We start from the raw sequence: 27,642 nt of genomic DNA, 5'->3' as shown, positions 1-27,642 counted from the left end.
CCAGAGGGCGGGTGAGCGGGGCTAGTCCTTGCTAAGATCAGACTAATTTTGGCAAATGACATATCCTTTGAGAAAATAGAAAAAAATATGAATGTAATGATTAATCACAAGTAAAAACTCATCATATTTTGCACATTTTGGGTAGAATTTATTAGGCAAAATTTTGAGATGACGTCATCAATATTTTAGGAAGGTTGAGCAAATACATTTTGATCAAAAATTCACCATGCTTACGATAGATAACTTTAAAACATCTCCAAGATTTCAAACCATTCATCATTAATTTTTTTGAGTCACCCTGTATATGCAAATCCACAAATATGAATCGAATGGTAAATCACAAGTACAGATTCATCATATTTTGGACATTTCGGCAAAATTTTGACCTGACGTCATCAATTTTTTGGAGGGGATAAGTAAATATATTTTGATTAAAAATTTATTATGCTCATCATAACTGTAAAACATCTGCAAGATTTCAAAGCATCCGGTTTGCACATTCCAAATTAAATTGCAACATGTTGTTTTATAATTTTGATTTTTTTTTACAAAAATTTGGGTGTTTCGGGTAAAAACTCAATTCGGAGTCATAAACTACAATTTTGAAGTGACGTCATCACATTATTAGTGGTGATGATTGGACAAGTTTTGGTGAACGTTTTACCATCTATATTCCTAATGTAAATACAAAATTTGACAACAATCGACCCAGTACTTTCGGAGATTATGTCTAATAAAAATCCGGGACGGCAGACAGACGGAAACGAGAGAGCTATTTTTACTCTTGGGGTCATGAAAGGTCGAGAAAACGTAAAAGTAGAGAGTCGGCCGACGGACTCGATTACAATACTTCCTTGGCTTAGGCTCAGGAAGTAAAAACAATAAAGGGTTTATTAAAAAATGAAAAAATGGATGATTAAAAAGGGGTACTAAAAGGAGAATAAAAAAGGACTATAAAAGGAAAAAAAAGACAAAAAATAACGATTAAAAAAAGGGGACAGAAGATGCAATGGCAAAAAAGACAATAAAATATATCAAAAAAGCTGATAGTAGCAAAAATAGGAGACAAATAAGATAATTAAAAAGGGAGGTCAAAAAAGGGGTGAAAAAAGACGACAAAGAAAAGGTAGCAACCAAGGTCAAAAAAAAATCGAAAGGGGACAAAAGATCAGAAAAATAAGGGCAACCAAAAAAAGGACGATTAAAAAAAAAGGCAAAAAAAAAAACAAAAAAGGTGCCCAAAACCGAGAAAAGGGCGAGAAAAAAGACATTAGGGCGATTTAAAAAAGGATTCCAAAAATAAAAAGAATAAAAAAAGAAAACAAAAATAAGCCACAACAAATAAGCTATAAAAATATGATTAAAATGTGTCACAAACCGGTACGAAAAAAACAGGCGGAAAAAAATAAGAGAAAAAGGGCGTATAAAACGCGATAAAAAAGGACTTTTAAAGAAAAGAAAGACAAACAAGAGGGGAAATAAAAAAGGACGACAAAAACAGTCGGCATAAAAGGTTGTAGAAAGAGTTAAAAAGCAGCTAAAAACGGTCCGAAAAATACGACAAAAAATGATTCAAAAAAGGGGGACAAAAATAAACGAGAAGAGCTCGATTAAAACGAAAAAAAAGGGAAGAAAGATGACAAAAAATGCGATGGAAGCAGAGACAAAACATAGTCGATAAAAAATACGAATAAAAATGGGAGTAAGAAAAAGGAGTCGAAAAAGAGAGCCAAAGAAAATACTAAACAAGGTAAAAAAAAAACAAAACAAAAAAATTTGCAAAAAAGACTTAAAAAAAGGATGATAAAAAAGGACTAAAAAGGCGACCAAAGGGGAGGAAATATGTGTATTATAATTTTCAAATAGAATATGTTGTACTTTATCACTGCATCTCACCATGCTTAAAATTTAAAATTAAAACTTGAAAAATTCTAAAGCGGGCAACTAAAAAATCGAAAAATTGTGAAGTTCAAAAGTTTAATCGAAGATTTGGAAAAATGAAAATATAAAAAAATTGAAAACTAATCGAAAACCTAAGAAATCGAATAATGGAATTATTTAAAAATCGAAAAATTCAAAGTACAAAAAAACGAAAATGCAAATCGAAATCTAAAACAGGAAAATTTCAAAAGGAAAAATCGGAAAATTTAAACCAATAAACCGAAAAATTAATGAAAGAAAATTAAAAAAAAAAAAATAATAAAAATGCGAACATTCAAAAGTAAAACGAAAATATCAAGAAATTGAAAAAACGAAAAATTAAAATGTTTCAAAATTGAGAAAGTTTAAATCAGAAACAGAAAAATTTGCAAGTCAAAAACTTCTGTCGAAAAATTGCAAAATAAAAATCGGAAGATTGAAATTTTCGAAAGTTGAAATCTAAAAATTTAAAATTGAAAAACTTTGAAGGATTCGTAAATTCAGGAGTAAAAATATCAAAAAATTGCAAATCGAAAACTTCTAAAATATAGAAGTTGCAAAATAGAAATCGAAAAACTGAAAAATTGAAAAGTTGAAAAACCAAAAATTCAGAAGTAGAAAATTCAAAATATTTGCAAGTCCAAAACTTCTATAAATATAAAAGTTGCAAATTAGACATCGAAAAACAAAAAAATGTGAAAAATAGAAAATTGGAAAATTAAAAATCAAGAAATTGAAAAAACAATAATGAAAATGTCTAAAAGCTAAATAATCAGAAAAATCGAAAAACTGAAAAATTAAAAAATCCATAATTAAAATATTTTACATTGAAAACTCGCAAAATTGCAAAATAGAAATAGAAAAACTGAAAAATTCAAAATATTTGGTAGTCAAAATCATTTAGATTCGGAAAATTGCAAAATAAATAAAAACCGAAAAACTTAAAAATTAACAATGGAATAATTGAAAAGTCGAAAGATTGAAATTTTCGAAAATTGAAACCAAACATTTAAAATTGAATAAACTTGAAAAATTCGAAATTTCAAAAGTAAAAATATCAACAAATTTCAAATCCAAAACTTCTATAAATATAAAACTTACAAATTAGAAATCGAAAAAAAATGGAAAATGTGAAAAATAGAAAATTCAAAAGTTAAAAAACCAAAAATTTTAAATTCAAAACTGAAAGAATTCAAAAATTTGAAATCAAAAAAATGCTAATCGAAAATTTGTAAAATAGGGGTGGGCTGGGCTAGTACTTGCTAAGAGAAAACTGTTTAGCAAATCACATATCTTCCATGAAAATAGAGGGCGGGTGGGAGGGGCTAGCATTTTATAAGATATGGCTGATTTTGATACATTTTCGAAATTGAGCTACAGATTTTCTTGTAGATTTCGACATCCAGAATTGATTAATTCCGGTCTTGTTTTTTTGGAAATTCTTACTGTTTTTCCAGTATCGCCAATTGAAAGATGGCAACTTTTACAATTTTTAAACAAAATTACCGAAGTCATATCAAGTGGCCGAAATAAGAAATAAATTTGATAGCAAATAGTAAACCAAAAAAGTTGCGATTAGCGCCCCTTTTTTTTTTCTTTTTTCACATTCTAGGTTCTATTAGTTTCTATTTTCACACCACAGAAGAACATAAATGTTAAAATCGAATTTCAGATGAATACCCACTTGACGATAAATTTGCAAAAAACTGCACAAAAACCTCATCAACTCTGTCTTAAGAACATAATAATGTCATTTTAATGCTATTAATAGTCAAGTAATTTTCGAAATATTCCTATAAATGTTTTTCTATTTGTCTACGGCATCCAACTTTTTTTTTAATAACGCTATAAATTTTTTTGAGGTTCTTGTACAGCTTGTTTTTCTGAATTCATAAGTGTATTATATACTTTGATCACACATTAGTAAAGGGTCTGATCAACATTATTTTAGCAAGGACACGTATGCCAATTTCGACACGTACACACTAATAATGAAATACTGGGGTGGACGATTCTGGAAATTTGATCAATAAAAAATATAAACAATAGCAGTAATAGTGTAAGAAACAAAAAAAAAACGCTCATACTGGTATTACTTGCTATACAATATCGATTTTTTGCAAAAATTTAGATGCCTCGGGGAAAACCTCAAGGCGGGTTCATAAACAACAAGTACAAGAGTGTGTTATTATATCTAAATTAAATCCTACTTATGAAAAATTTTGACGGGGTATCACCACATTGTTGGTAGGAATTATTAGGAAAATTTTGGTTAGCGTTTTCACGATGTTCTCAATATACCTACGTATAAAATTTGAGAATAATCGATTAGTAGTTTCGAAAATTACAGGAGAAACATCGAGAAAACATGAATGTAGCCATTCGATGAACTCGGTTACAAAACTTCATGGCTAAAAACAAAAAAACTTTGTGAAAAAATCCAAATTTCTTTTTTTCAAAATGATGCTGCAATTTAAAAAAAAACAGCATTTTTTATATAAAAATATTATGAAAACTTGATCAATTTGAACATTTTTATAAAGGATTTAATTCTGTAATAACGTGACGCTCCATTTAAAAAAATACAACTTGTAATTTTGTGACTTCAGTTGAAATAAGTTGAAAATATTTTATTTTATAGTGTACTTGGTTAATAACTAGTATAGTGGGATAAATTAACACTACTGCGGTAGAAAGGTCAAGTAATCAATTAGGTAGTTTTTGAGATTGTGTAATAAAACAATGAAGATACATATAAAAATAGAGAAGCGACATTAAATTAAAACAGCTAAAAAACAGCTTATTTCAGTGATTTCAACGTTTTTATTTAAAGTTGAGCAAAAGACAATAAATAATAATGTTCCACCACAAAAAAATTGTGTCAGATTGAACTTCCTTTGTCTCTGACATATAGGCATTACTTTTTTTTGAATAACCCTTTAAAGTCAAAATAAAAATAGGCAAGGATCAAGTACCACACTACGTCATCAAATGTTTAACAGGGATAAATTTACTACTCTGGATAAATACAGTGCAGTGCTAATGGCAACAGTATGCTATATAATTTTCATTTTTCCCCAAAAATCTAAAAGCTTAATATTAAAAATAAGACGAATTAACAATTAAGCATAGACGCAGATTATTTTGCATATTTAAATAGAATTTACTTAGCAAAATTTTGAGATGACGTCACCAAATTTTTAGCGGGGATAATATAAGATATTTTTAAATAATTGTCCGCAGACAGCAACTAATTTGATAAATAATTCTAGTGGTAGTTGAGTCTCAAAGTGTAATGAAATTAAAAAAAAATAATAAAACAGCAGTGAATTTCAAATAATTTTAGTAAGTTCCAGTAATACCATTATATAAAACGTAATTCTAAAGATATCATTAAACAAATACTTCTAAAACTAAGCCTAATTGAAACATAGTCTTCCAAAATTTAATTCAGTATTACGTAACATCATCGGTTTCACTGCTCAGCAGTCCATTCCTTGATACACTTGCAGCGTCCCTAAATTTCTTGAGATGGAATCCTAGTGGCACATGGATATTATATATGTCGCCGTCAGCTTCAGATTTGGAAATGAGTTGAAATATACCTTCATTGAAAAAAAAAAAAAAAATCAAAATAATAAATATCGAAAAACTGAAATTCAAACCAAATCTCAAGCCAACTTCACTACAACCTCGCACGATCGTTACGGAGGACCTGAATAATCACGTGACGAAATAAAAATAGACACTGCGTTAGAATATACCTACAACAAAATTCCATGATGACTGAGGACTTTGTTAAGGTCAAGAAACTCCAATTAACACTTTTTGAATACAAGATCTTTTAATTATTTCGTACGAACACACAAATATGGCTACAGAAATTACTTTTCTACTAAAAAAAGTTTCGATAGCTACATTTAATATTAATTGCTGCGGAAAAAGGTTAATCGCCTCTTGAAGAAACCCAAACGAGGTAAAAAATTTTCTAACCTATTGTTTAAAAATAACCTCGCCGATTGAAACGCTAAATTTTTATTTTTCGCAATGCATCGAATTTTCCGCAACTTTTGAAACGAAAGTTCTATCCTTTGTTTACTATTTTAACTTCTACGTAACGCAACCTCAAGGATAAAAACAAGGTTATCGAACATAAAAACCATCTGTAAAAAAATATTTATTGTGGATGCGTACCTACATTAAAACAGCTGTACAAAAAATAAAAATCTAATAAATAACAAAATAATTAAAACTATCAACTAAATTACAAAAAAATATCACGATTCATGTCTAAAAGTACTGTCGGGTTAAATTTTGCAAACGTAAAATTATCGATCCAATGGGATACTTGCACACACTACCAGCAACTCTACAAGATGGCGCTACCGTGCAAGTGTCCCATTCGATGCGTGACAAAATGGTGATATCTATTGTGTAAAGTGGTCTTACCATGTGTCGACAGGACACGTGCCAACTTCATAGTGCCCTGTCTACCTGATTCTATGATAAATCAAAAATAAAAACCATGAAGTACTAGCCGCTTGTCGGTGAATCTGAAAAAATAATCACAACACATGCAAAAATACTGAATAAATCTAGGGAAGCAAGCAGAACCCAAGTGCTAAATAAAAGATGATGTTGTCTGGACCTGAAACAAGTAATCAGAAGTCAGATTACTCGTTCAAATCAATATCAAAGGCACCAAAAATCGATCAAATATAGAGCATAAGTTCTAGCATCCATCACACAAATATAGAACATAATAATGATCGCCTTACCTATAAAAGCAACAACATATTTATGGAAAAGTTGCAAAACACACCCGAAATAGATACATCCGATGACAATTCCACCAAGGGTTGCGATGCGGAACGCTTGGCGGAATTGCGACGCACGGTCAGAACAATTATTACTGACTGAAATAAGACAGTAATTTGCAAATGCGGAATAAAACGCAATAGTGACAACTGGAGAATTTATTAAATCGAGAGGGCGTGCATTACGAAATTAATGTTTTATTTCAGTAGAGAAATATCCATTGAACAAGTGGAGTAAGACGGAAGAATCCCATTTCGCTACTGCTATTATAGCGTAAATGCACCTAGAATAGATTTTAAAGGAAATTCATTATAAAACTGACGCAGTGAAAGCACAATATATAACACCATATAAAAGTGGACCATCAAAAAGACGATTTAATTTTGCGACATACTGTACCTTACGTTGGACTCACCTGAAAATAGAACAAAAACAACAGACACAAGTGGTAATAGGTTATGTTTAATCAATGTAAATTAATACAATCGCAGTCTAACTGCAGTACATAGTGGATTACAATATTATCAAAACTAAAAATGAAGTGATACACATTTCTGGGAAAATTAACCAAAAGCGAACGGATTTTTTTTGAGATTTATTGTTTTGGACGAAATCGCACAAAATTTGTTTACAGGTCGGAACCCAAAGAAAAGTCAACTCGATGTGTCAATAAACAAATTTTGCTCATCCGTGCCCCAAGGAAACGTCTGTTAAATGGGCGAAAGGAATGATTTATCTTGTTATTGCACTACTGATGGAAGTGTGCATTTCCTTTGAGCACAGGTGTATAAGTTTATTGATTTTTCATAACAGTGAGCATATACAAATCATACATCGGCATTTACAACGATAGCCTTACCATATACGTTGCTGCGACCTCCTGGAAAGCCGTCCTCACTTATCCTGACATACCCTATAAATAACAAGCTAACACACAGGTAATTATAACCTAGTCACTACAAAATTTTATGGTATAGATTGGAAGCTAGACAAGTCACTAATCATAATTTCATCATGAAAACAATCCAAAACATTTTCCAAATGATTAAAAAAAAAAGTTCGTTACTTGTAATGAGAGTGTACATGATCATGTATTTTGAAAATATCCTTATTAAATACTGCGTAATGGCGATAATGATGGGAAATAAAAAGTAAAAAAGAAAACTCCCAACAAAAGAACTTATTCTACAATTTATAAATCTAAATTATGCATTTTCCCGTTGACTTGTTTCTAAGACGGCGGCACGTTTGCTCCTGATAAAATTAGTCGCTTATAACTAAGATGAAAAAGGTTCTTAACGACTAAGAAAAATGTCTCCCGCAGATGCTTGACCATATTAGTAACAGGGGACCACATTTAAAATCTGTAAATGATATAATAATACTGATATGTCGCTGCCTCACACCACCTGGAATAGACCTGTTCTCTTCACACATCACCCTTTTAACAACCCACCGAGCCGTCGTGTGAAGAAAACAAGACAGAAAACACTACAATGAAAACAAGTGACCAACGAAATGTTTGAAAAATTTATTTTCCTGTAATACAAACACAAACGAGAAAATGGGCAAATAAAATATGCATGTACATGTACGATATATGTCAAACAAAACAAAATAATGTATCAAAAAAACAAGGAGATGCGACATTGTTTTCAAAAGTAGTCAAAATAAATCAAACGAGATAAGCACGTTGTAGTTTTGACAAGCAGAATTGATACTTACACGTAAACGAGTCTTTAATTTTCGGAGTTATTGGGAGGGGCTGCCGGGGCGGGGGCTCCGTACCCGTACGCTGAGAAGCCGTAACCCCCTTGTTGGACGTTTCCGGGAACTCCGCCCTGAGGCTGGCCTCCGTAGTAACCTTCACAAAACGCTCAAATAAAATACGGAAATCAACGACAATAACTGCTAGAAGGGCGAAATGACAGTGCGACTTAAGTCAGGTCATTGAAAAAATTTATATTTGACACACAAGTGTAGTATTTATGTCCGACCAAACGATCAATTCTAGATGAAGTTTCTAAATATATATACGTTGCGTTCTTAGGTTGATTATTTGTATTTACTGTAACCGTTTCATCGCAAATAAATCACAGCATTGTACAAAAAATTCCAACAGTTCTTTGCTCTCGGTGACTAAAGTTTATTTTCGATTGTTTTAAATAGTTGTTTATCCTTGACTTGTTGCCACCCACACTCCACTACTGTGGAAAAAATTTCCAACTTTGAGTAACGAGTAGCCTGATTTGAGTCAAACCAATGAAAAGTTTAATATTTTTTTAGTCAAGTCACATCTTTTGAAAATTAATTCAACGAGAATTTTTGTGAAGTCGTCAAAAAATTCTATATGATAATATTAGCAATCTCAATATTCTAAAAAAAGTCTAGCGATCTTATTAATTTAATATTAAAAAATTATGTTGGCAACACCAACGCGTCCCTGTTAATCAGTTTGACATTCACGACTAAACAACTGCAATGCCATTATTTTAGAAATAAATTTCATGGCTTACTAGACGACTTTTAGTTTCAGCCATATCGTTCGTTTAGAATTACACTGTCGTATGTACACCGAACAGTATTTCGAGATATTGAACTTTTAAAATCGTACCTAAATTATATTCTAACTTATTATGCTGATCGGCGTAAGCAATGGGCTAAATTACTTACCTAATTGGGGTAGCAATTTAGTATTTTGTAGTTATGAAAATTTTTCAATGTATGCGACAAAATGCTATTTTTGAAAAAGAGATACGATTTTCTCATTCTCAAATTTTAGTTTAAATTTATTTTATGACAGATACGATTTTGTAATTTTTAACAAGTGATCTATAAAAATGTGTTTGTTATAATATTTTGTACATTTCATACAGTACCTAGTTATAGGATACTGAATTTTAAAAGATTTTGCATGATGTTAGTAATATTACAATGGAAAATAATACTTGCTAGTGGTACATTATCTCCTCATTTTAGGTATCGCTTTCGGATGAATCAGGGTACAGAATCATAGTTTTTCATTTTAATGCCATAATATTATTTATCCTTGATTGTATACTGATATATTCGTATTAATAAAATTATAACAATTTATTCAAAAAGATTTACCACATTAGAATATCAAAGAGTTGCTAAAATTGTGACAGTGCAGTATCCAGATTTATTGGCATCAATAGTTATTATTTTTTGTACTTATTGCAAATAAATTTAGTAAATAAATCACAATTGAGATGGGGTGGGTGGGCGTTATTTATATTTTGGCTTTTTTTCTTAATGTACATAGTATTCTATGAACAACACGAGGGAGGCAAAAATGACCGCTGTCCACTTCCACCCCCTCTTCGGCTCATGTCACCCTTTGTGCTGTTGTTTTTTTTTTCGTTGCCAACCTTTCCTCTTATCGCTAGCCATCTATTGTGCGCGCGGAATTTTAATTCAAAAAAAAATTCGAATTAGATCATTACAAGGTCATCTTCAAAATTTACAGTAGTAAATATTATTTAAATTTTATAACATAAGATACTCCTGCACATGTTGTTTATAAACCCCTGTTGAATTTTTATACTAGACATCTAGATTTTTGGAGAAAAAAATCAAAATTACAAGATCTTGCAATTTAACTTTGAAACTGCTCTGAAAATTTTGAAACGTTACGATTACTTAAGAACATATTTCACATGGTTATTTCTCATAGAAAAATAAGCATTTAACAATTAACCTCCGCCCCTCGGCTTACGATGAATAAAAAAAAATCATCAGAACTGAGTTTTTTTTAATTTATTTTTTTTTTTAAACAATGTTTTTTCTTTACTTGGGATTTGTTGGCGCCTTGTTATATTTTACTATTTGAATAAAAGTGTAATGATCTAATGATATACATATTTTGGTATTACAATTTCAAATGAAACGCACATACGACTTTGTTATTCCGAAACGTATTGGGTTCACAAGATACGACTTCGTATTTCTTCTTCTAATAATTAAATAAATTGAAATAATACGAAAAAATAGTAGTTTTTACATATTCAAGTTTAAAACAACCTGTAAAGTGAAGAATCTCAATTTCTTAAAAAATGGCGTTTACCACACTGTAATTCTAAACGAACGATATGGTAATTTTGACACATATTAACTGCGTGTTTTCTTGGCATTTCACGGCTTGTGGAACACGAAAATGTTAAACTGATCTCTACCTGCAATTTGACCGATTTCTGCCAGTTTCTTTATTTTTTCAATTTTTCAACTTCCAAGTTTTTCATTTTGCAATATTTCGATATTACGATTTTTCATCTTTCGGTTTTTTTAGTTCTTGATTTTTATTTTTCATTTTCCGGATTTTTTAATATTTATTTTCTCGATTTTACAGTATTTCGTTGTTGCAATTTTTCAAGTTACTTAAAAAAGCTTAAAAATCGAAATAGTGAAAATAAGGAAAAATGAGAAACTGAAAAATCTAAAACTGAAAAAACAAAAATTATAAAATTGGAAATTTTAGATATTCTTTAAATATATCCGTGAGCAACATCCTTCAAATAAGTTCACCTGTCAATTCTAAACGGAAACGAAAAATACTTTCGTGACCCTAACTTGACAATTCCTATTTTAATAACATTACAGACAAAACAACAAAAGAAAGAAAAAAGTTACTAAAGTACTGAATGCTTGATGGCATTGACCTGGTATGTACTTTCACATTTGAAGTAATTATGTGCCACGAAAACTCTTCTAGCAGTTAGAACGTGACACTAATTTACAATGAGATGAGTAACACACAACATAATAAAAATAAAAATAACGCACCACTGGGAGCTTGATATGCACCGTATGCTTGTTGCTGGTAACTACCTGCGGGCGCCTGTGCAGGACCGGACTGCGACGTCCCTTGAGCTCCTTGCATGGACTGTACGTTCGCTTGTGATTGTTGCTAAAAGAACACACAATTTAACACATATTGCCAACAAACGGACTTAATTACACTAATATATTACGGGAGATTTAACTAACTAACAGAACAAGTCACCTTGTATGAGCAAAGTTGAGTAATACATCAGAGTAAATAATAACTAAGGGTTTATCATGATGAACTATAGTACAGTGTGGCAGTATTATGAAGTTAGTAGCCTTTTTCGTACCTTTGATTTCATCTGTGCCTCTATGGCTTCTGCCTCTTTGTGTTTCCCTATACTACGATAATACTCCGCCCACTGCGCACTGTAATCAGGTTGGCCTCCATTGGAAGCTGCGGCTGTGGGGGTGGCGGCCGGTGCTGCCCCCGGCCCTCCGGCTGTCGCCGCCGCTTGCGGTTGACCCGGCGCTGCCGTTGTCACTCCTTTCGATTTGGCCTAAATACGTAAATTGTAAACGTTTGAAAACAAACAAGGTGCACAACGATTTTGGAAGAAATAGGCTCAAATAAAAATGCTGCCACACTATTGACAAGGTTCGACGTAAATTTGAAATTTCTGTGTAGTAGTTCACTTAAATTAAATTTCACTTTCTGGAATAGTTTGAGGTGGATGACAATTAAAAATTTACTCTTTCAAGTCTACAAGAAATGGTGAAAGCAACTCTGACGGTTTGTCGTAGACAAAATAAATGCACTTGAACATTTGAAGCACTTTTATTGAAGTGACCTGTGTATGTCGAAGTTTCAGAGGCGGCAATATTTTTAAAGATTAGGAAACGGAAATCACATTTACGAACTACTCTTACAAAGTTAGGGACGCATTCTTTATTTTGAAATGTATATACTTTCTTATACGACAGCACTGTTGTTATAGTGTAAAACCCACCTGTTGTTCGATCATCTCCGCCTCTCTGTGCATCCCCAGCGATCTGTAATACTCCGCCCACTGTAGCGAGTAATCCGGCTGTCCCGTCGCTGGATTCACCTGCATCGTGTTCTGTTGAGCTGGGGCGTCGGCTCCTTGTTGGGGCGCGTTCCACTGCTGCTGATAAGCCGGCATTCCCCAATTCTGTGGATTATAACCTTGAGGTGCCATTCCAGGATAGGCCTACACCGATCAACACTCCCATTAATCATCCCACTTCTAACCCTTCATACTCACAGTTTGCATGTTGTTCGACATGGCCGGACCGCCGACAGGTACAAAGTTGAGAGGCATTTGGACTTTATCGCTAATAATTCGTTTCGCCGCTTCGATCTGATCCGAGTCGCCGCGGATTATGAACGTTTTCTCGTTCGAGTTCTGATTGTTTTGCGACCGTCTGTCCAGTTCACAATGGGCGCCGGACTGCTGATTGATCTGTTTGATTGTTTCGCCACCTGCGGATGCGTTTTTGTTAGAGCCGAGAAACGACAAAACCCGCGGCCGGTTTATTACCTCTGCCGATGATCACGCCGCACTTCGAACTAGGTACAACGAAAGTGACCTCCTGAGGCGGCTGCTGCTGCCGCCTGTCGTCCCAGCCGCCGTAATCCTGGCCGCCGCCGTTCCGGTTGTTTCCTCGGTTGTCGTACCGGTCGCCGCCTCGGCCTCTGCCGCCGCCGCCGCGACCCTGACCCGGACCGTCGCCGTCTCTTCGATGGACGCTGTCGATGAGTTCTTCTATTCGTTGTCTAGCCTAAAACAAAATATATTGCAAGGGACGTTCTCTACAAGCAACTGCGTACTTCATACAAGATACATCACAAGTACTCCGATCTGACTTACCTGTTCTACTTGTTTTGGAGTACCCGAGAGGTAGCACCGCCTCTCGCCCGGCCCCTCCTCTCTCGCTTGCTGGAACTGCACTCTCGCCCCCGTCTCGGCTTGTATTTTCTTGATCATGTCGCCCCCTTTACCGATAACCACCCCCACCGCTTGTCTCGGCACTAAAACTTCGGCCTCGTTACTACCGCCGCCACCGTAATCGTTATACTGTTGTCTGTCGTCCTGTCGACCGCCGCCACCTCTCCGGTTATAGTTCTGCATCTCTTTCTCGGCGATCAGATCGTACACTAACTGTTTGGCGTATTCGACTTTGGAAGGGTCTCCGCTGATCCGCAGGGGCTTCTCCTGCTCCTGGTTCGGCCCGTCCTGGATGACGACCATCTTGGCGCCGCTCTTCTCCTGCAGCTGCTTGATGGTCTCGCCGCCCTTGCCGATGATCAGGCCGACCTTCGGGCCCGGGATCATGATCTCGACGAAGTTGCGACCGCCGCCGCCGCCGCCGCCACCACCGCCGCCGCCGCCGCCTCCTCCGCCGCCGCCGCCACCACCGCCCATGCTTTGGTTCATGTTGTTCATTCCTATAAGGCGGAATTGATAAGGTGACAAGCAGCATGGAACGTCCATTTTGGGACGGTAACGAGGAACAAACGACCAGCGAAATTATCGCTGGCGTTTAACGGGAAAAAACGGATGCAAAAACTAGTTCGGCGATAATTTCCCTAGTACTATATTGTACGAGCGGATTTCACAAACTGTTTGTTTTTGAATGTCGCCGAAACAAAAAATACGAGCTGGATGATTATTGATTAATAAAAGAGTGAATTATGAATGAACTTGTAAAAATACGAGGGGTATTCAAAAAAGATAGATGCCATTACACCATAGTATATGTAAAAGCCTGTGATTATTAAACTTTTTATAAAATGGCGGTTCATTAAACGAAAGATGATTGTTAATTTATTTAATAAACGAAAGATGTGTTCATTTCCGGTTAAACCGAAGACGCCAAGGTTAAGGTAAAAACCATCACGATAAATTATGAACTTCATTCTCCACTAATTAAGCTTACTCTATCTTTTTTACTTCAAACCAAATTTAATAAGCTCCTTTTTTGTAAAAATGAAAAATTCGAAATATTGAAAAGTTAAAATTGGAAAACTTAAAAATTTAAAATTAAAAAATTGAAACATCTAAATCTCGATAACCCGAAAAACTGGAAAATGGAGAAAATAAAATATCGAGAAATCGAAACATAAAATCGAAAAATCGAGAAATGGAAAATTTAAGAATAAAAAAATTGAAAAACCGTGAAAGTAAAAAATCGGGAAATCCCAAAACTGAAATATCGAAAAATTGAAAAATGGCAGAAAACTTGTACATTTGAAAAAATTAAATATCGAAAAATCAAAAGGTCCAAAAATCGAAACATTGAAAAATCGAGAAATCGAACCTGAAAAATTGAAAAGCTGAGAAATCAGAAACCTGAAAAAACGAAAAATTGAAGAAAAACCGAAAAGTCGAGAAACTGAGAAATCGAAAAATTGAAAATTTAGAAGATTTCATTTATTTGTTGCATTTACATCAGAAGAACTAATTTATTTCCTCGGATTTTTGAAATTTTGGATTCTTTCATTTTTTGGATTTTTGTGTTTTTTTTTTGATTTTTGGAATTATTGGTTTTCTTCGTTTTTTTAGATTTTTTGTTTTTTTGATTTATTCCATTTTTTCAATTATTTGTGTACTATTAATTTTTTATTTTCTGATTTTTTGAATTTTTGGGAAATCTTCGATTTTTTTAATTACTGGAGTTCTTGAGTTTTTTTTTGTTACTTTGTTTCTTAGATTTTTTGGACTAATAGATTTCTCGATTTTGTAGAGTTTTTTGGATTTTGCTTGTTACTAGCGATCGTGATTTCAATAAATAATACATAGTTGGTTTTTGGCCGATTGCGTTTTCTCTTGTTACTATGGCAACTATTTTTAATGCTCTAGGGTAATATTTGGTTCTAAAGCACATAAAATATTTGTTTTATCGATTTATTATTAGTCTATAATGGCGTGGATTTGAAATACGTAATTGACCCAATAATACTCTAGGGCATTAAGATTAGTTGCCATAGTAACGTCAATAAAAAACGCAATCGGTTGGAAGCCAACTACTACTTAGTATATCGCTGGTTGTGTAGATACTTTATTAAATTATTGAAACCACAATCTCTGGTTGTAGTTTGTCTTGGAGATTTGCCTGTACGCAAAATCCAAGAAATCCAAAAAACCCAAGAAATCCGAAAAATCCCAAAAAATTTAAAAAATCTAAGAAATGCAATATTCCAAAAAATACAATTTGAAAAATATAATAAAAAATTAAAAATCTAAGGAATCCAAAAAAGCCAAAAATCTAAATCAATTAATCTAAAAAATTTAAAAATTTTAAAAATATAAAAAAATACAAAAAAAAAAAACAAGAAACCCAAAAAATCTAAAATGGGGAAAAAATTAAAAAAAAATCCAAAGAAATCTAAAAATCGAAGAAACCCCAAAAAAACGCAAGAAATACAATAATTCCAAAATCCAAAAATTGAAAATATTCCTAAAATTAATTGAAAATACTCAAAAACCCCCAAAAAATGAAAAAATTCAATAAACTCAAAAACATAGGAAAAACAAAAACTCAAAAATAAAAAAAACAAGAAATTTGACAATCGAAAATATTCCTAAAATTAATTGAAAATACGCAAAAACCCCAAAAAAAAAAAATGAAAAAATTTAATAAACTCAAAAACATAGGAAAAATCCAAGAAATAAAAAAAAGCAAAAAAATCTAAAAAATCCAAAAACTCAAGAAATCCAATAAACTAAAAAATCAAAGAATTTAAAAAATACAAAAATATAAAAAAACAAAAAAAAACAAGAAATTTGACAATTCAAAAATGTCAAATATCCAAAAAAATTCAAACAAAACTAAAAAATCTCCAAAACTTAAAAAAACGCAACAAATACATACAATAATTTCAAAATCTAAAAAAATCGAAAATATTTGTACAATTAATTCAAACTACCCAAAAAATCAGAAATTAAAAAAAAAACAAAAAAATAAATAAATTGAATAAACTAAGAAAAATTAATAAATAAAAAACTAAAGAATCCAAAAAAAAAAAATGTAAAAAATACAAAAACTCAAGAAATCCAATAATTGAGAAACTGAAAAATCTACAATTGAAAAAACAAAAAATTATAAACTTGGAAATAATAATACTTTCGTGACCCTAACTTCACAGTTCCTATTTTAATGACATCAAAAATACAAAAATATAAAAAATACAAAAAAAAAACAAGAAGCCCAGGAAATTTGACAATCCAAAAAATGTAAAATATCCAAAAAAAATCAAAGAAAACTAAAAAATCTAAGAAACCCAAAAAACTTTAAAAAACGTTTGGAATACAATAATTCCAAAATCTAAAAAACCTAAAATTCTAAATATTAAAAAAAAATGAAAAAATTTAATAAACTTAAAAAAAATTTAATAAAAAATTAAAAATCTAGGGAATCCACAAAAAGCCAAAAATCTAAAAAATAGAAAAATCCAATAATCCAAAAAATCAAAGAATTTGAAAGATAAAAAATAAACAAAAAAAAAACAAGTAACCCTATAAATTTGACAATCTAAAAAATAAAATATCCAAAAAAATAAAAAAAAAATATACAAGAACCAAAAAAATTAAAAAACGCAAAAAATACAATAATTCCAAAATCTAAAAAATCGAAAATATTCCTAAAATTAATTCAAAATACTCAAAAAAAAAAATAAATAAAAAGTTAAAAATCCAAGGAAACCAAAAAAAGCAAAAAATCCAAAAACTCAACAAATCCAATAAGGCAAAAAATTAAAGAATTTAAAAAATACAAAAAAAAGGAAACCCAAGAAATTTGACAATCCACAAAATCTAAAATATCCAAAGAAATGTAAAAAATCCAAGAAACGCCAAAAAATTAAAAAAAAAACGGAAGAAATACAATAATTACGACGATCCAAGAAATCGAAACGATCCAAAAAATTCAAAATATGAAAGAAAAAAACAAAATAAATCCAAAATTCCAAAAAATCCAAAAAAAAAACCCAAGAAACAAAGTCATATTTAAAGCGCATAAAATACTGTGGATCTACATTTGTGGCTAATCAGTACTTTAATTTCATTTTTATGGTTAATTCGCTGTTAAACGCCGGGGAAATAAATTAGTTCTTCTGAAATAAATGCAACCAATAAAAGAAAATGGAAAATAAGTAAGACATAAAATTTTGTATGTACTACGGGCATATTTGAAGTTTACACCCCCGTGGTTTCTAAACTGTGTTATATATAGAATGTTCTTCGTATCGTATTTCCACTCTAGTTCTCAAAATCTGTAGACTCCATTCTAAGCCTAACTAAGCAGCGAAATGTGAAAATGAAATAAATTTCATGTGGAAATTTTTAACAAACTAACAAAAACACACAAAATTTGATTTTTCAGTAAAATTTAACGAATTTTAAGCGTTATTTAATTAACACAACTCAGAATAATGTATTTATGGAAAAATTTTAAAACCTTGAATATCTAACAAGATTACCTACATTTAAATTCTAAACCAAATAATAATTTTAAAATTTGAATATAAATCTCATGTATGAACAATTTATAAAAAAAAATATGAAAAATATAAGATAAACTCACTTAAGTATTTAGAGAAAAAAAAGTATTGAGATCTGATCGAACAGATCTTTATCACAACATATACTTGTTTCTAAGATAACCTGAACAATTCGCCAGCATTATAGTCAACGTTGACAACAGGAAGTTTAAAATATTTCAAACACGTTTTCATGTTTGAATTAATCCGACTTATTACATATACATGGTAATTTATCATTTAACATACAAAATAAAGAAATAATTGTTTTACCACCTCGAGCAACATTCGCTGAACCAGTTTGTGAAATTCACTCGTACGCAGGTTAAAACTACAAGCAAATCGCATTAAAACCAAATAATTCTCCCACACCTACAGTCCGTTTGAAACGATACTAAATTTAAAACCAAACGTACGACCAGTGCAACCCGTACCATGTAAACCCTCACTCTACGCAATGCCAAATTTACACCAACTAAATTTTTCCGAGTTCCACTCGCCCTAAGTTCAGTTTCGATTTTAGTGTCGCGTCACACCGGCCCAAAGCTACACCAAATCGACGTTTCAGTAAATAAACAACATATCAAGTGTGTAATGTTAAAATGTACATAATCTAATGTTTAGCATGCAAGTGCACAAAAAATTCTTGTTCAACCTGGGTAATTATTGTGCCCCATGTTTGGCCCTAGATCGAGCCCACCCAACCCTTCCGAGCGGCCTCTTTGATGAACGATATTCATAATGAGCTCCTTGGCTCTATTGATAGCCTCTTTTGTGCCAGATAGTGAACAAACACGGTCTGGCATTCCCTGCGAATCAGGTGCCATTTGGATTTTGCATCCTGATTCGGACTGGAGTCTAGTGATTTGTTCGCCTCCACGGCCAATTACTGCAAAACATCATTAGTCAGTACTGACTACTAAAAGTCTGGTAGGAGGGGGTTGTAAGCAATAAAAATGCCATTTGTGGAGTTAAAAGCATGCCGGATCGGGGTTAAGGGATAATGCATCCCTAAAAACGGAAATGAAAGTGTATTTGGAGGCGAAAAGAGGGGAAATGAATGGGAAGAAACGCGACCTAGAAAGCTTTTACGACTCGAGTTTGTCGCAGATGGGGGTATTTTTCGCTGCAATTTTTTTAACATTTTGAGTTATGCAAAGTCCTGAAATTAATAGAAAACATTACGAAAGTGTAATAATGCAACGCGCTTAATTTATTAAATTGGAACATTATCTCTTCCTGCTGATAGTAATGCATGCCTAAGCTTATAATAGTACTCACTGTAACCTTGGTATAAATAATTACGAAACTAACCAAAACTATAACACGGACCAAATTATCTCGATTTTATTGTTCCGATCACGATAACTACTCACGCAAGGACCTAATTTTGTGACAGTCCACTATATTTTTTATAGCCTACATATAACGAAGAAAGTGTAAATATACGTATACGAAAGTAATATGCCAAGTCTAACTGAACCATAACTCAGTATCAAAAATAAAGTTCACCACGTAGTGCAAGATTTATTTCAATTTATACGCATGACGAGGGTATCATGTGACTTCACACAAAAAAAAAAAACAGAGTCGTCTTCGTTCCTAACACGCAAGGAAACGTAAATCAAGATCGTAATCGAAAATCTACTAACCACTCCAATAAAATGTTATACTCTGTTAGTATTATTTAGACCAACAATATTCGAATTTTAGTAAATAAAAATGAATAAGAATATATACGGTCTTGTTCGGCGTTTGGTGACCGCAAGCTTCAACAAAGACTGATTTATCGGTTTACGGATAAAGGGCATGGGCTCTTTAATTAAAGGTTGTGGAATTTATTAATATACTAAAATAGTGTTCTTACAATACTAAACAGTAGCATTACAATGCACAATTCGATCTTTATGAGACCCTTAAATTTAATTGCTTTATTTATATCTGAAATATCGACAAGAAGTTCAGTGTATTTAGTGTAATTATTATTACACGAATTGTATGTGTTTAATATTTTTTGTGTTTTTATTAATTATTTAGTAACCAACTGCGCCATATTTAAAAATGGAGGACTGGAATTTTTAATTAACTTTGCAAATTGTCAAATGAGACCCTATATTTTATAACCTCTCATAAAACTCCAAATTTGCATATTTAATCACCCTGTATATTAAGTTTAAATTTTATAAAAAATTTTATTCCGAGCTTTTGTTCATTACTCATTACTCTCCTATTTAATTGATAATCTTCAAAAATAACTGGATTGATTGTCGCCGAAATTTTAGGAATATCGTTTAGATGGTAAAACACTAACCAAAATCGTCTGCTCATCTCCATCTACAATTTGATGACGTTATCCCAAAATTTTTTTTGCTAAACAATGTTTATAAAACAACACAATTCTATAACTGCGCTTTCGGAATTTGTTTTTATTTTTGTGTATATTAGGGAGAATCATGTAGATGACAAAGCGCTAACCAAAATTTGTTCCTAATTTTATAAAATAAGATATTCATGTGCTTGTGGTGTATGAATCCGTGTCGACTTTTCATCCTACACATCCAGGTTTTTGGAAACAAACATCAAAATTGCTCTAAAATCTTGTAAATGTTTTAAGGCTATCCTAATTTAATTTTAACCCAAATTTATTCGTTTATCCCCTCCCAAACATAGATTACAAAATATAAATTAATTTTAAATTACAAGGGTTATAAAATTCACAAAATCAAATCGTACAACTTTCGAAAAATCTCAATTTATTGTACTATGCTCCAGGGGCGAAGAAAGTTCTGTCGAAGACTTTTGGACTTCAAGATTACTCAATTCTTCAATTTTTGAATTTTTCAACTTTTCAATTTTTGATTTTTCGACTTTTCAATTTTTCGATTACTCAATATTTCTATTTTACGATTCCGATTATTTGATGTTTCGACTTCTTTCGACTTGCCCTTTATTATTTTTTAATATTTCAATTTTTCGATTCTTAAAATTTTTGAACATTTGATTTTTGGGAATTTTAAATTTTTCGACGTCTCGATTTCCCGATCTTTTGAGTTCTCGATGTTTCGATTTTTCGAATTCCCAAGTTTTCGACATTTCAGTTTTGGGATTTTTCAATTTTTGATTTTTCTATTTCTCGATTTTTTAAATTTTTGATTTTCCGACTTCTCGACCCTTTGATTTTCGTTTTTCAGTTTTTCGGTGTTTCGGTCTCCCGATCTTTTGATTTTTCGATTTCCCATTTTTCGAATTTCCAATTTTTCCACATTTCAGTTTTGGGAGTTTTCAATTTTTTGATTTTTTAAATTTTGAACTTTCGTATCTCTCGATTTTTAAAATTTTGGATTGTTCGACATCTCGATTTGTCGACCCTTTGGTTTTTCGGTTTCTCAATTTTTCGAATTTCCAATTTTTCCACATTTCAGTTTTGGGATTTTTCAATTTTTTTATTTTTAAATTTTGAACTTTCCTATTTCTCGATTTTTAAAATTTTGGATTTTTCGACTTCTCGATTTCTCAACCCTTTGATTTTTCGGTTTCTAAATTTTTCGACAATTTAGTACTAAAAATTTTCAATGTTTCTATTATTCTATATTTCTATTTTACGATAACGATTCTTTGATGTTTCGACTTCCCCTTTGTTTTTCAATATTTCAACTTTCAATTTCTTGACATCTCGATTTTTGGATTTGTAAAATTTTTCGACATTTCAATTTTGGGAAGTTTTCAACATCTGAATTTTTTAATTTTTAGATTTACCAATTTTTCGATGTTTGGATTTCCCTATTTTTCTACTTTCCAGTTTTAGAATTTTTTAATTTTTCGATTTCTTAAATTTTGAATTTTTCAATTTTTCCATTTAACGATTACGACTCTTTGATGTTTCTATTTCTTTCGATTAACCCTTTATTTTAATTTTTTTAAATATTTAAATTTTTCGATTTTTCGATTTTTAAAATTTTTCAACATTTCATTTTTGGGAATTTTTGATTTCTCGACTTCTCGATTTCTCGCGTTTTTTTGATTTTACGACATTTCAGTTTTTCGAATTCCCAATTTTTCGACATTTCAGTTTTAGGATTTTTCAATTTTTTGATTTTTTAAATTTTGGATTTTTCGACTTCTCGACCGTTTGATTATTCAATATTTCCATTTTACGATTACGATTCTTTAATGTTTCGACTTCCCCTTTGTTTTTCAATATTTCAATTTTGGGAACTTTTCAACATCTAAATTGTTCAATTTTTCGATGTTTGGGATTTCCTTATTTTTCTACATTTCAATTTTGGAATTTTTTAATTTTCGATTTTTCATTTTTCAATGTTTCGATTTCCCATTTTCGAAATTTTAATTTTAAAAATTTTCAATTTTAGATTTTTTGATGTTTCGATTTCTCGATTTTTAATTTTTCGGTGTTTTTTTTATTCTATTGTTAAAATCTTAGATTTTTCCATCTCTGGATTTTTTAGTTTTTAACTTTTTTAGTTTTTTTGATGCTTCGATTTCTGGGTCTTTTGATTTTTTGACTTCTCGGTTTTAGATTTCATTCATTTAAATTTTTTGAATTTTTAACTTTTGTGGTGATTTTATTTATTTTTCGACTTCCCGATTTCTCGACCGTTTGATTTTTCACTTTTTCGATATTTCCATTTCCCAATCGACATTTTAGTTTTTTGATTTTTCAATATTTCATTTTTGGGAATTTTTATGTTTTGACTTCTCGATTTCCGATCTTTTAATTTTTCGAATTCCCAATTTTTCAACATTTCAGTTTTGGGATTTTTCAATGTTTTGATTTTAAAATCTTGGATTTTTCTATTTCTCAATTTTGAAATTTTATTTATTTATCTTCGACTTCTCCACCCTTTGATTTTTCAGTTTTTCGATGTCTCGATTTCCCCACCGACATTTTAGTTGTTTAGTTTTAGATTTTTCAATTTTTCATTTTTCGATTTTTTAAATTTTGACGCTTTTCTATTATTCTGTTTTTCAATATTTCATCTTTGGGAATTTTTATTTTTTGACTTCTCGATTTCTCGGTCTTTTGATTTTTTGACTTCTCGATTTTAGATTTCGTTCATTTAAATTTTTTGAATTTTTAACTTTTTTGGTGTTTGGGATTTCCCTATTTTTCTACATTTCAGTTTTGGAATTTTTTAATTTTCGATTTTTCAATTTCTCCATTTAATGATTACGATTCTTTGATGTTTCGGTTTCTTTTGACAAACAGCCTTTTTTTTAATATTTCAATTTTACGATTTTAAAATCTTGGATTTTTCTATTTCTCAATTTTGAAATTTTATTTATTTATCTTCGACTTCTCCATCCTTTGATTTTTCAGTTTTTCGATGTCTCGATTTCCCAACCGACATTTTAGTTTTTAGATTTTTCAATTTTTCATTTTTCGATTTTTTAAATTTTGACGCTTTTCTATTATTCAATTTTTCAATATTTCATTTTTGGGAATTTTTGATTTTTCGACTCCTCGATTTCCCTCCCGTTCTTTTGATTTTTCGATATTTCGATTTTTTTAATTCCCAATTTTTCGACATTTCAGTTTTGGGATTTTTCAATTTTTTGATTTTTTAAATTTTGGATTTTTCTATTTCTCGATTTTTAAAATTTTTGATTTTTCGACTTCTCGAACCTTTGATCTTTCGACTTTTCAGTTGATTTTTAAAATTTTGAATTTTTCTATTTCTCGAATTTGAAATTTTATTTATTTTTCGACTTCCCGATTTCTCGACCCTTTGATTTTTCGAATTTTCAGCTTTTCGATGTTTCCATTTCCCAATCGACATTTTAGTTGTTAGAGTTTTCAGTTTTTCATTTTTCGATTGTTTAAATTTTCACAACTTTTTATTATTCTATTTTTCAACATTTCATTTTTGGGAATTTTTATTTTTTGACTTCTCGATTTCCCGATTTTTTGATTTTACAATCTTGGATTTTTATATTTCTCAATTTTTAAATTTAATTTATTTTTCTTCGACTTTTCGCTTTCTCGACCCTTTGATTTTTCAGTTTTTCGATGTCTCGATTTCCCAATCGACATTTTAGTTTTAAAATTTTCAGTTTTTCGATTTGTCGACATTCCGATTTTTTGGTTTTTAAAATTTCTCAACATTTCAATTTTGGGAATTTTTCAAGTTTTCGATGTACCAATTTTTCCATGTTTGGATTTCCAATTTTTCGACTTTTTAAATTTTGAATTTTTCGATTTCTCGATTTTTCAATTTTTTTATTTAATTGCGATTCTATGTTTCGACTTCGTTCGACTATCCCTTCATTTTTATTTTTTTAATATTTCAATTGTTCCGATTCTCGACATCTAGATTTTTCAATTTTTCTTGTTTCAGTTTTTCGAAAACCTTTTTTTACCATTGGTTATCTGTTTTAAATATATTTCACATTGTCTACACTTGTGCGGGCCGCGTCCCCTTGCAATTTGGAGTGTTGTTTAGGACACTAGTTTTTATTTTATAAAAGTTATCAGAAAACAAAAATCATAAACAGTTTTGATAGTTTTTCAAAGAAGCGGAATTTGTTGGGCTGCACTTCAAAGGTGAGTTTCGTCGAAAAAACCTTCGACTAATTTTTTTTACCTTAGGCACCCAGATTATTGAAAAAAAAAATCTAATGATACAGCATTTTCCAATTCATTTTAGAAACCGCAAAATCGAATGCTCTGGAATCTTGCAACCTTTTAAATTACATAATTAAGCATGGTAAATCGCTAAACAAAATGTATCAGTTTTTCTTCTCCAAAAAGCTGATAACGTCATTTCAAAATTTTGATGGACAAATCAATCATATCTAAAATGTGCACATTAATCTTTATCAGTGCATTCATATTTTTTAGAATGCTTATGTGTACAAATAATTCTACTCAGAAAAAATTATGAATGCACCCATTTATTTTGGTGATTAAATCAAAAACGACTTACCTCATTTTCCTGAAATTTTGAAAATACAGTACTGAGTATCAAGATGACTAAGCAGTTGTATACAATTACAAACCTCCATCTTTAAAAATGGCGAATCTGTGATTTTTTAAATATGACCATTTTTCCATAAAAATGCAAATATTTTGAAAATTATGAAACAAAAACTCCTTGTACAATTTTGAATGAGTTAAATGGAACACCCTGTATATTTGAAATAAATATAAATGCGTAATCTGCGGCCACCAACCGCCGACGCACTCTGTATTTTTTTAAATTTTACAGCATATTAAAAAAAAAAAAACGTGCATAACTGAAATTAATCTTACAATGGTTAGGGTTCAGTTAACTTATTAAAGCGAATTCTTTAGGCATCAACAATTTATCAATTAAAATACGTATAAATAGAAACCCAAGTCGTGAGCCAAAGTGGAACAGCGTGAATTAAAGTTCTTCGATAAAACTCTATGAGTAAAAAATTAATTATCGCAGTCTCGGTAATGAGTCAAGATATTAATCAACCTCTAATGGTTAGAAAATGATGAAGCTAATAATTATATGAAAGAAATTATCTTCTCATTTGCGCCACAAAACTTTCGGCATTAATAAGTACTAATTTCAAATAAGTAACGAAAATCCACCAAAAAAAGACCAAAATAAAACTTTTCCCGTGTACCGGCTTAAAACGTGAACGCGACAAATACATTATTCATGTCGGTATTGATTACCACTTTAGCAGATTTTTTTAATTACCCGTATCAACTGCGGCAAAACTAAATTAGCATTACGGAGAAATTTGATTATATAAATGCGAAAAAAACAAATATATCCAGCAAAATATGTACAACATTCACACAAAATAAATCAAATTAAGTACGCCACAGGCTATTTTTAATCGTCAAAAAACGACACAAGTGAAGACGGAATATTTATATTTGCGTAGACATCCTTCAAGCCCGAAAATTTATTAAGAACGCCAAATATTAGACACTAGTGGCAGTGCTTGAACACACTTCCCACAGAGCTCAATTCTATCTGAACTGACCCACGAAATCGTTATTTATAACTTTATATTGCTTGCGAAAACTTGATCTAACGTCAATTAGAAAACATAAACAACTGCATGATTGCTGGTTTTTTCTCAAAACGCAAAATCCCTTTGAAAACATTGCTCATTGTTTAAAAGTCGTGTAAACAGAGAAAAATCTGCACACACTGCGATGATAATCACAAAAGCGTACCAACTCTTGATACTTACTCAAGCCGACCATCTTATCTGGTACTTTAATATCCTCGTTTAGCTGTGGCCCGCCGCCCATGGCCGGTCCACCCATGCCGCCCTGGTTTGGTGGCGGTCTGCTCCCTGGAGGAGGGAGTTGAGGAGGTGGTCCGCTGGTCCCGGGACCCTTTTTCGCATCCGGTTCTGCAAAATGATCTGCAAAAGTAATAAATAGTTCCAGGAAAAAAACGTCTCTTCACCTAAATACACAAAATTTGTTTTCTGATACAATAGTTTATTTACCGCTGCATTTTTTCGAGTATTTACTTTCAAACCACGTGTTTGAGTTTGTTGAGAGTGTTCAAGATAGTTTTATGAAATGTTACATACTAGATTTCAGTGTTATTCTTTAAACCATTTTTAAACTTAAAAAGCGGCAAATAGGTTACTTTTCTACTACAACTTTTGTACTAAGCAAAACAAAACGTATGTTTATTAAGCCTTCTCGAGTTATTTTTAGTCACACAAGACGCTGCTAAAATTCTAGAACCTAATACCGACACTCTAAGGAAACAACAATCGAATCATATGGTTAAACTACGCAATTACGCCGTAAGTGCTAGTCTACATCCACATGCTACCCCGCTTCGCTTTTCTACTCTCTGATTACAAAACAAATCTCAAATCCGTCCCTGTACTTCCGGGAATGCCCCTGGTAGAAAGGCGCGTCACATGCTAACCCCACATACCTGGACCGTCCTCCAAAGGCCTCTTCTGTCTGTTATCGTTGGGATTCGTCGAGTTTGGGTTAATTTTGGCGGCGATCTGAAGCAAATGTGAGACGGTGGTTAGGTTTTGTTTGTTGTGGGACGAGACAAGCCGATCGGGCCTTTGTTGTTTAGGGCGATTGCGTACCTGTTTAGCGCGTTGGAGGGCCGCCGCGAAGGCTGAAGACTGGTTGAAGTTCTGTTGAGGTGGCGGAGCTACCGCTGAATAATCACTCATTTTTTATCAACATTAACAAAATTTTGTCCACATATAAAACATAAAATGGTGGCGCCCAGTCGCCCGCGTACAAACGTGAAACGACAGCGTTGGAACTAGGCTAGGGAGAAGCGGGCTGCCAACCGCGCGATGCCAACACGCGGAATGGGGGGTGGCGCGCAATTCGAATCTGGTCGTGGTGATTTTACGTTTGGTTTAAAAGCTTGGTTTTAAGTTTTGGTAAACTTGTCTATTTTAAAATTTTTAAAATTAGAAACTCATTTAAACAAATAATAAAAAAAGTAAGTAAAATTAGTTCAGTATAGTTGCGAAAATTTGTAAAAGCAAAACAAAAAGAATGTAAGTGGTGAGGCGAGACATACAAATTCACGGGTGTATTATTTGTTGCATAC

The 27,642-nt window shown here is 31.8% G+C and overlaps 1 protein-coding gene across 5 annotated transcripts; it reads right to left on the bottom strand.

Moving 5' to 3' along the window:
• Positions 1 to 5,246: 5,246 nt before the first annotated feature.
• On the bottom strand, positions 5,247 to 27,342 carry LOC135124381 (far upstream element-binding protein 1). 5 transcript variants are annotated; one of them, XM_064049418.1, is made up of 12 exons: positions 27,161 to 27,342; positions 26,995 to 27,070; positions 26,285 to 26,461; positions 18,741 to 18,974; positions 13,416 to 13,993; positions 13,086 to 13,326; positions 12,810 to 13,027; positions 12,534 to 12,755; positions 11,874 to 12,083; positions 11,542 to 11,665; positions 8,464 to 8,602; positions 5,247 to 6,473 (listed from the first exon to the last, which is right to left on the bottom strand). In XM_064049418.1, the coding sequence occupies exons 1-11, from the start codon at positions 27,248 to 27,250 to the stop codon at positions 8,478 to 8,480; spliced, it is 2,295 nt and encodes a 764-aa protein (XP_063905488.1). In that variant the 5' UTR covers positions 27,251 to 27,342; the 3' UTR covers positions 5,247 to 6,473; positions 8,464 to 8,477. The 5 variants fall into 5 exon arrangements, with proteins under 5 accessions (XP_063905488.1, XP_063905487.1, XP_063905489.1 ...); XM_064049417.1 differs by lacking the exon at positions 5,247 to 6,473 and adding an exon at positions 7,181 to 8,102; XM_064049419.1 differs by lacking the exon at positions 5,247 to 6,473 and adding an exon at positions 7,181 to 8,102 and having other exon boundaries at positions 12,534 to 12,716.
• Between the last annotated feature and the right edge of the window lie 300 nt (positions 27,343 to 27,642).

The sequence above is a fragment of the Zophobas morio genome, unplaced genomic scaffold (assembly GCF_036711695.1).
Source record: "Zophobas morio isolate AGI-343-1 ecotype UQ-CSIRO unplaced genomic scaffold, CSIRO_AGI_Zmor_V1 ptg000007l, whole genome shotgun sequence".
Lineage (NCBI taxonomy): Eukaryota > Metazoa > Arthropoda > Insecta > Coleoptera > Tenebrionidae > Zophobas > Zophobas morio.
This window is presented reverse-complemented; position numbering and strand designations above follow the sequence as displayed.